Here is a 9,521-nt window from a genome sequence, read left to right as displayed (position 1 = left end):
TTGTGCCATTGGGTCTGATAAAGAGCCAGCAGGGGTAGCCAAAAAAGCTGATAGCTACACTTTAAGCTCTAGAAGCTTCGAGGAAATGTGAATTTATTTCAGCTCCCAAAAGGGAAGAGGTACAGAAGTGACATCTTGTAACAGATAGTCTATGAGGTGCTTTGGTACCCAGCATGCCTTGAAAACAGAGCCCCCTAATTCTTCAAGGAGGGTACCTGTATGTGTGACACAGTGAAATGAGGGTTCAGCTTTAAGTTCACTCTATTACAGGCTTTTCCAAAGCAACATATATCTGGTTATAAAATGTAAATCTATAAGGAAATAAGAATTCTATATACAAACTCTCAGCTTACATACAACTTTACTTTTCAGATAGTATTTATGGCAAGAAAGCTATTGTTTTAACCACTTTTAAGAGTAACTACTGTAAATTCAGGACTTTCTAATAATCATTGGGTCAAAATAACTTTAATCACAGAATTAGAAGTGTTTTAAGCTACACTACATTTTCTGAAACAGTTAAAAGACTCCTGGGTCGTTTGCCATTTTTACAGGCTACTGTAAATACGCTTAATAGCATCAGCTTCTTCTTTATCAAGGATGCCTTTCTCCACATAAGCATCAGCTTGTTGGTTGATGAAGTCCCTCATCTTTGAAAGGTCATAATCTGGAAAATATTATTCGAGTATCATGAGCAAAGATCAGGAAAGCACAATCCATTACACTGATTACTATTGGCGAAGCATTTTGTGCAAAACAGTTACCATGCCCATCTTTCACAATGGAAGGCATTTTAGATCTTGGCATTGTTGCAGTAGTTTGCAGCTTCAAATCATGTTTATATGCATTATATTATCCCATCTGCTTTTCATCACAACTTTTTGAGGCGTTCAGGTGGGGAGAATAGCCCTCATTTGACCAGAAAGGGAACAGATTCATAAACCAGGGCTCCGCAAACTTTAATGTTTATATCAATCACCTGGGGCTCTTGGGAACTTGCAGGTCTGTATTCAGTAGGCCTGAGCAGGGGAGGGGGACCAGATTCTGCATTTTAAACAAGGTTTCAGGAGATGTTGATGCTGCCGGTCCAGGAAACACACTGTGGGTAACAGGATCCTAAAGCTTAAGTTCCTTATTTAAGGTCACACAGCTAGTAACAGTTATGATCAGAACCAGGTGCTCTGACTTCTTCAACTTGTTACACTGGTTAAGCCCATGTTGCTATGACAACCCACTTTTTTTTTTCCATATTAAGAATTACCTTGATTTTCATGTTGTTTGAATTGTATGCAGGGAGTGAAAAGCGAAACCATAACCTCTTTGTGGTTCCTCTGTCCTACTTAAACAAAAAATTTATGTAAACCATTGAACCATCCACAAAAAACAAAGAGATCCTCAACCAAATAAGGAGGCTGCTGGTGGCATCTTTCTGAAGGCTTGGAAAAAACCCCCACATCTTCCCTTGATGCCTTAAGTGTTATATGCTTATTGCTTTAAAATATGTAAAATATAGAAGCACTAAATTAGTATTTAAATCACCTGGATTCTATTATCATTGATAACCACAGTGGATATTTTGTTCTGTTTCCTTTTAGCTTTTCAATGTATATCTCAACACAGTTGTGATCACAGGGTACATTTAACCTTGTATTAATAACTAATGCCCTTCACTCAGTTTACACAGTGAACATTGATATTCTTCAGAAACATCATTTTAAATAGCTACATACAATACATTCTAGGGAGGCATCAAAATGAATGACACACGACCCCCATGATTGGGCAGGTAGGGCTTCCAAGACACCCCCCAGACCGTGAGCTGCCTGAGGCCGAGTTTCTTGGGTGCCATGCCATTCATCTTGGCTGTCGGCAGCCCCTGGAACAAAGTTCTGCCTTCTGTCAGTTTGTAAAAGGAAGAGAAGGGGGGGCGGGCGCTGAGGTACAAAAGCTCTGAGCATTCTATGGCCACCTTTAGGCAGCCTGAATAGAAGCTGAACCTGGGTCACCCGGGCATCTTTAAGCCTCTGCATGAAAAGAAAACCAGACCTGAAGGACCTCTTTACAAGGATCAGGTGTTTATCATATCAAGGTGAGCTGAGGCGCACAGAGAGGTTGTTAGGAGGGCATTTGCTCCTTTTGGTTTGACGGGCATGACGACTGAAGAGATAACTAGCAGCACCGAGCGGTTTACAACCGCGTCTTATTTGCTCCTCACAAAACCCCACGAGGAAAGCGTTAGTGTCCCCGTTTCAGAGATGAACAGACAGGACAGAGGAGGTAAGTCACTCGCTCGGGTTATGAGAGAATCAGGTTCTGAATTCAGGTCTGTCTGTAGTCACTGCTTTGATCATTCTATGGCCTTGAAGTACTGAATGTGAAGCATCTAACACATGCAGGACATTCAATAAGTGTTTGGAGGCTCTATTGTGTTTCAGTTTTGACTTTCCCTTTCTCTCAGGCATGAGTTACAGAATCAGGCTGAGCGTATATCTTGTGCGCACCTCACAAGTGGCTTCCTGACTGACTCACAGGGCACCGAGAGACACTAGTTCAAATTATTAATAACCCTGGCTTTTCAGAACTGGTTCTGGGTCAGTATCTCTAGTGGGACAAAAGGCAAACTCCCCAAAAACATCTGTGAACAGATGATTTGAATAGACAAACAGGAAAATATTTTGCTTTCTTTTGAAATGGAAAAATGCTCTCTTTATGACATGGCCGTCACTGTGTGAAAATGGGGGTGGAAATCCAGCACGGTGCAGAGGAAAGGCTGTCAGAGTCCCCCCCGGTTCTGCCCTAGCTGGCGGTTAGAGTGCACCAGGAGTGCTACCTTGCTAACTTAAAATGGTTTTAAGGTAGTTAAGACTCAAGAAGGATAAGGGCTGTGATTTGCTTTTTTGACTTTCTTTTTAAGCCTGCTCAAGATTTCATTATTCTCCTCATTGTCACATGGTGTGGACCTCCTTTTCCTGAATTTGGGAAGTAGATTCAGGTCACCCCAGGCCTCTGTCAAGCAAAGGGCATCTGCAGAGGGTAAGGAAGGTCAGAACCAATGGTAAGATTTCCTGTTCACAGTGCCCCAGCCACTGTTGGCTCTAGGACCTGAGGCTCCACAGACTTTGAGAGATGACCCAGATCAGGCAGAGCACATATAAACGTAGTGGAGGAAGAGCTCTCTGTTTCTGCTTGAGAAGGGTGAAATGCATGTCACCCTCACTTCCTAGAGGCAGAAGGAAGCCCAAACCCAACACTGTCATTCTGAAGTTTGTTCATAGAGCCTCCAATATGCAAGCACTAGAGTTCCATGCTTTAGTAGTTGGTCGTTTCTAGAACAGAAAGATTGAATTGCAGGATGTTGCCAGTTATGACCATAAGTCAGATTTGCGTGTTAATCAGTGAAAGAAAGAACAAATACTATGGTTGGTGCATACAATTTACACTGAATTTTGGTACATACTGAATGCATTTTGGTACATACTGTATTATACTGATGCTAAGATAAACTTTAAAAATAATTTTAAACTCTTTGCCATTATTAATGGCATGTTATAATTTTTCTTCTGAAGTGGTACATGAAGCAATGGTGCATTTTTCAACCAATGACAGATTGGTGAAATATGGTTCATGTGACTTTTAATGGAACTGACAGCTGGCTAATTCATATCACTTTGAACCAAATGAAATAAAGTATGTATAAAGGCCTGATAATAATTTCCATCTTGCTCAACTTGTATGCTCACAGGCTAAAGGAGTGCTGAAAACACCTCTTGTTCCCACTGTGTTCTATCTCATCGGTTCTCAAACTTGGTTGTACAGTGGAATTATGAGAGCTTAAAAAATACTGATGCCTGGGTCCTGCCCCTTGGGTTTGACTTTGTGGTCCTGTGGGCATTAGGAGATCTGGCAGGTGACACGAATGCATTTTCAAGTTTGAAAAGCTCTGCTCCTCTCATTTTAAAAGCATCACTTTGCAACTACTCTGGCCAGACCCCTGGGAATCATACTAGAATCCTCTCTCCATGTGGCTCTGGAGTTTCTCCTTTCTTCTTTCTCCCTGTTTAAGCCCCATCCTACCTGCTCCAAATCCTTGCCTCCTATCTCTTGCCTGGCTTCTGGGGTTTTATTTTTTCAATCTGTAACCACACTGCTGCCAGAAAGACTTCTCAGTCGTTAACCTAATTAAGCCCTGATTTAGTCTCCTCTGGCTAAAATTAACCTCCTCTGCAGGGTGCACAAGCCTTTCGCTGACTTGGCTACTGCCCATCTCCCCGGCTCTGTCTGCGGGTCCTCCCAACAGAGCACCCCAGTGCTCCTGGGAAAATGAATGGCTCCCGTTCCCAGAATACATCACTCTCTTTTGTCCATTTATGTCTTTGTGCTCAGTGTTCCCTCGGCCTCCATCTCTCCTCACTCAAAAGTTCTTCCTTGCCTTTCCAGCACAGGCTTTCCTGCAGCCCTTTCTCCGAGTGTAAAGAGATGTGCCCTCTCATCTCTTAACCACCATGCTTATCATGTTAGTCCTGAGGGAGGCCCACTGGAGCCTTATTGATGGTGTGAGTAATTTGGCAGGGGGTAGGGGGTGCTGCATCGTATGGTCGTTCACATTTCTGACACTCAGAACAGAGTCTGGTTCTGTGATTTGTTTTAAGTTAGTGAGTGACTGCCTTTGTGACTGCAGGGTGCATGCAATAGGAGCTCAGGAAATGTTTAAGATACTCCAAGAAAAGGGGAGGGGAGAGACAAAAGAAGATTGACAAAATGTTGATAATTATTGAAGATGGGTGATGGGACCGTGGGGATTTATTATACTATTTTCTCTGCTTCTGTTTGACATTTTTTTCATAACAAAATGGAAAAGAAAAGAAAATGCCTTTGCTTGAAAGGATGATTTGAAAACTGAGAGAAATGGAGGTCTGTTCCCTTTTGCATCTGAGGGGTGGTGCCAAAAGTCTTTTGGGCTGAGAGGGGACTTTAGCCTAATTTGACTATGAGAGTCTTTAATAACAGTTCCTGGAATTCCCTAGTGGTCCAGTGGTTAGGACTCTGTGTTTTCACTGCTAGGGGCCTGGGTTCGATCCCTGGTTGGGAAACTAAGACCCTGCAAACTGCGTGGCTGATAAAAAAAATACAAAATAAGAGCTCCTAACAAATGGGTGATGTTTGCAATTAACAACCACACTAAATCCTTACCTTTATTTTCCTTTTTGTTGTGTTTCTTCAACCAATCAATATTTTTTCTGATGGCTTCCAAATAGGCTTCTGTTTTCCCTGAAAAAGTTAAGAGCACCTATATTAAACACTCATAAAAACCATCTGTATCTCTTTGTAAAGATCACACTTCTGTTAGAGACCATGAACAAACATTGGACTTATCGAGCACTTGTTGGAGAGTGTCCCTAACAGGGATAAGCATCCAGGAGGCAGGTCCAAGTTGGTAACATCAAGGGGCCATTATTCCCCACACACAAATAAATGCAGTTTATCTTGGCAAAGAAGAGTTTGATTCAGTTCACTGGATGGGTTGGTTCCTACCAGTCTCAGATTGGTTCATCTCCGGTTAGGTATGGTTCTTTCAAACTAAGGTGTATTATCGGGTCAAGAACTAAATCAGAGTGGCAGATACTTAAGAATTCAACACCAAATAAGTGATAAGTACAAGTTTGTGGCTTTGGATAAGCTGCACACAGGCCTTCTGCCCAATCTGGGAGGGAGTGTGTAAACACTCAGGTGAAGAGAAGACCTGGACCTCATTTCAAGGCTTGGATAGAGAACTTTAGAACTCATTCTAGTATTAATAAAACTCCCCTGGATAAACCTCTCTGATAGGCTTTAAGTGTAGCAGGAGAATATGGGCATCACTGAAGTATCCGCTCTGTGACACCCTTTAGATGCACTGTTGTCTGTAGTGTGTAGGTATTATCATCAGCTTAGAGATGAGGAAACTAAGGCTCAGAGAGTCTAAGTGATTTGGCTAAGGCCATACAGGAAATAACAGAGGTGAAATTAGGACTCTATAGTCTGGCTAAGTTCCTGCTACCTGCTACTTGTCTAAAAGAAAAGACTTGTATTCAGACATGGACACTGATGTAGCCTTGTTTTGTATCAAAGAGTCAACCATCTCCTTAATCAGGTGAGTCCCTAATGCTTAGAGTGTCTGCATCAAGAGATCAGGTGACCTGAAGAATACTGGATGACCCAAGGGAAAAACGCCTTCCAAGTCCAGGGCCTTTGCAGAAGCAATAGCTGCCAGGGCTGAGTGCGGGGACCATCTGTTCTGCACCCTCTTTGAGCCCTAATGCCTCTAGTCCCCTCACCCGACCTCTTGGTTGAGCTTCCTGTACTATGTGCTTACCATGTACCAGTGGCTGTGTTTTCTGCCCCCAAATACATGATCTCTTTTACTCATCACAACAACCTTTTGAGCTAGACCTCTTTAATTCCCATTTTAGAGGTGAAGAAACTGAGACTTAGAGACAGGAAGTAACATGCTGAAGATCACAAGGCTAGTAAGTAGTAGAGCCAGGCTTGAAGCTGGGAACATCTGACCACAGTCCATGAATGGTAACGTTGCCTTAAGGTTTGCTGCTGTTTCAGTTTCCACCACATTTACCTAAGCGACTTCCTGAGTATCTTCCTCATCTTGTAAGCCCACTCTTACCTCCCCACTGGGTTGCATGTCAACTGATCCCCAAAGAAGAACAAAGAAACTCCTTTGCAAAAAGAGATGAGTGAACAAAAGGAGAGAGTCACAATTTCTAGTCCCTATTCACTTCAACTGCCTGTGTAGAAAAAGCCTTGATTTTAACTCTTTGCTTTTAAGAATGTTAAAGCACATGAAAGACCGATGTCCGCCAACTGATGTCATAACATTGCAACACAAAGAATGTAGAGATTTTCACTGTCTATTGCCCTTTTGTAGGAAGAACATCTGGATTTGGTAACAACAATAACAACAAAACAAACAAACAAAACAAAACCCCAAACCAGTGTTCTCTATTTTGTATTCTGTTAGAAAAGGCATTTTGAACAAGGAAAGAAATCAGTGTAGACTATTTCTAAAGAACGCAATTTCATTATTTTTAATGAGTTCAAATCAAATTAGTGTTTCTCAAAGGGTTTGCTTTAATGAACAGTTAATAATGATTTGTCATTAGCACATCAGGTAATTGGAATTTCTAAAACATTTGAGGATGTGTGAAAATAGTCTTGTTCTTTAAATAATTTTAAGCATTCTTCCCACAATCTTACCTGTGATATTATATCCTAATATGGAGAGCTTATTTTATTTTTTTAAATTTATTTTATTGAACCATAGTTTTACAATGTGTTAATTTCTGCTGCACAACAAAGTGATTAAGTCATACATATATATATTCTTTTCCATTACCGTTTATCACAGGATATTGAATATAGTTTCCTGTGCTATACAGTAGGACCTTGTTGTCTATCCTTCCTATATATAATTGTTTGCATCTGTTAATTGCAAACTCCCAATCCATCCCCCTACCCACACCCCTCATCCCCCAGCAGTGGCAACCACATCTGTTTTTCATGTCTGTGAGTCTGTTTCAGTTTCATAGATATTTGTATCATATTTAGCTTTCACATATAAGTGATATCATACAGCCTTTGACTTTCCTCTTTCTGACTTCACTTAATATGATAATCTACAGGTCCATCCGTGTTGCTGCAAATGGCATTACTCCATTCTTTTTTATAGCTGAGTGGTATTCCATTGTATGTATGTACCACATCTTCTTTATTCATTATCTGTTGATGGACATCTAAGCTGTTTCCATGTCTTGGCTATTGTGAATAGTGCTGCTATGAACACTGGGTACATGTATATTTTTGTGTTAGTTTTCTCTGATATTTGCCCAGGAGTGGAAATGCTGGATCATATGGCAGTTCTATTTTTAGTTTTTTAAAGAACCTCCAAACTGTTTTCCATGATGCTTGCACCAATTTACATTCCCACCAACAATGTAGGAAGGTTCCCTTTTCTCCACACCCTGTGGAGAACTTACTTATTTGAGAAAAGGAGTATCACAGTGTAGTTTCTGTTTATATATTGCATTAAAAATTCTCAATTAGGAAACTAAAATATAAATATGAGGTTTTGATCATAGTGTAGCAGACACTGTTGATTCCCCACCCTCATGCTTCCATTATTCTAGATATGCTAATATAGGAGCCCTCAGCTGAGAGTGGACAGATTTGGCAGATATACACCCCAGCTTCCTTGGGCTCATTCCACATGATCCCCAGAGGTCTGAGTCTCACCGCCTACAGTTGAAGTCTGCTCGTTAACACACTGTAGTGGCTCCTTTGCCTCCCCTATCTCATAGACCTGTCCCCCAGTAGAGCTTCCTGAGGTCACCTCCTGATTAAAAATTCCACCTCAAATCCCCTTCTCAGCATCTGCTTTGGAGGGAACCCAACCTAAGATGACTGGAAATAGGGAGACCCAGCATCATCTTGTCAGGTTGGTTTTTGCTCAGTGACCAATAACCTATAAAAATGGTGTTGAATTTTAAAAGTATGAAATGCATGAAAAATAATTTTATTCACCATATTAACATTATCATCCCACAACAAAGAATGAATTTACTGCAAATTAAAGAAAACTAAACTGTAATTCATTAAAAGGCATCACTTTGCACAAATTCTTTTGTGTTTTTGTTTGTTAATCTTGGGACTTCCCTGGTGGCCCAGTGGCTAAGACTCTAAGATCCCAATGCAGGGGTCCTGGGTTCAATCCCTGGTCGAGGAACTGCCACATGCTGCAAATAAGAGTCCATATGTCGCAGCTAAAGATCCCACATGCCACAACAAAGATGGAAGGTCCCACGTGCCACAACTAAGACCAGGTGAAGGCCAATAAAGAAATATACATTTTAAAAGAAGACTACTATTCTGTGAATCATAACATATGGATTAGGACAGTTTCCCTAACTTAAAATGGAACCCCCCCATCACCCTCATTCCCATTTTCTGCTTTATCTTTATCCATAAATGTATCACTTTCTGTCATATCATATCATATAATTTATTAACTTTATTATTTATCTTCTTCCCTTAGAAATAGTTCTTGTTTGTTAATATACACATGTCTAGAATAAAGCTTGACACATAATAGACACTCAATAAATATTTGTTCAACAAGTAAATGGATGAATCTTTCTTACATAGAAGCTAATCATAATCAGAAGATTGTTTGGTGAGCATGGAATCCAAACCAGGGAAACTACAATTTTAAAGAAGAGTAAACTATAGGTCTTCCTTCCTCCCTGCTGCCTTCTTTCCTTCCTTCCTCAAAATATGAATTACTTATTTACAAGACTTGAAATTTAATGGTTATGAATTTAAATGGTAGTTACATCAGAAACAATTTAAAACACCTATGACTGTGTTAAACAAACTATATTCACATGCATTTAATCTTCACAGAGCTCTATGAAATCAGCGTTATTGGTCCCATCTCACCCACGAGGAAACTCAGGCTCCAAGAGGGTAGCAGA

At 40.7% G+C, this 9,521-nt stretch overlaps 2 protein-coding genes across 5 annotated transcripts in view; one reads left to right on the top strand and one right to left on the bottom strand.

The window, feature by feature from the left end:
* Positions 1-76: 76 nt before the first annotated feature.
* The window catches only part of SCG3 (secretogranin III), a 38,956-nt gene continuing 29,511 nt past the window's right edge, over positions 77-9,521 (bottom strand). The window contains exons 11-12 of the mRNA XM_061157155.1: positions 5,191-5,268; positions 77-667 (exon numbers count right to left, since the gene is read on the bottom strand). Coding sequence (XP_061013138.1) covers positions 549-667; positions 5,191-5,268 — 197 coding nt within the window. The 3' untranslated portion in view covers positions 77-548. The remainder of the gene's footprint in view (positions 668-5,190; positions 5,269-9,521) is intronic.
* Positions 1,917-9,521, top strand: part of LOC133066267 (immunoglobulin-binding protein 1-like) — a 61,473-nt gene continuing 53,868 nt past the window's right edge. For 2 of the 4 annotated variants that reach the window (XM_061157159.1, XM_061157157.1), the window contains exon 1: positions 2,152-2,277. Coding sequence is in view for 2 of the 4 variants with exons in the window: in XM_061157157.1 (XP_061013140.1) it covers positions 2,256-2,277 (22 nt within the window). In the remaining 2 variants the exon portion in view is untranslated. Of the gene's footprint in view, positions 2,090-2,151; positions 2,278-9,521 lie in introns of those variants that run through there. The other 2 variants (XM_061157156.1, XM_061157158.1) reach the window with 2 other exon arrangements.

This window comes from Dama dama, chromosome 12 (assembly GCF_033118175.1).
Source record: "Dama dama isolate Ldn47 chromosome 12, ASM3311817v1, whole genome shotgun sequence".
Taxonomy (NCBI): Eukaryota; Metazoa; Chordata; class Mammalia; order Artiodactyla; family Cervidae; genus Dama; species Dama dama.
Note: the sequence above shows the minus strand (reverse complement) of the source record. Positions and strands in the feature narration are given on the sequence as shown.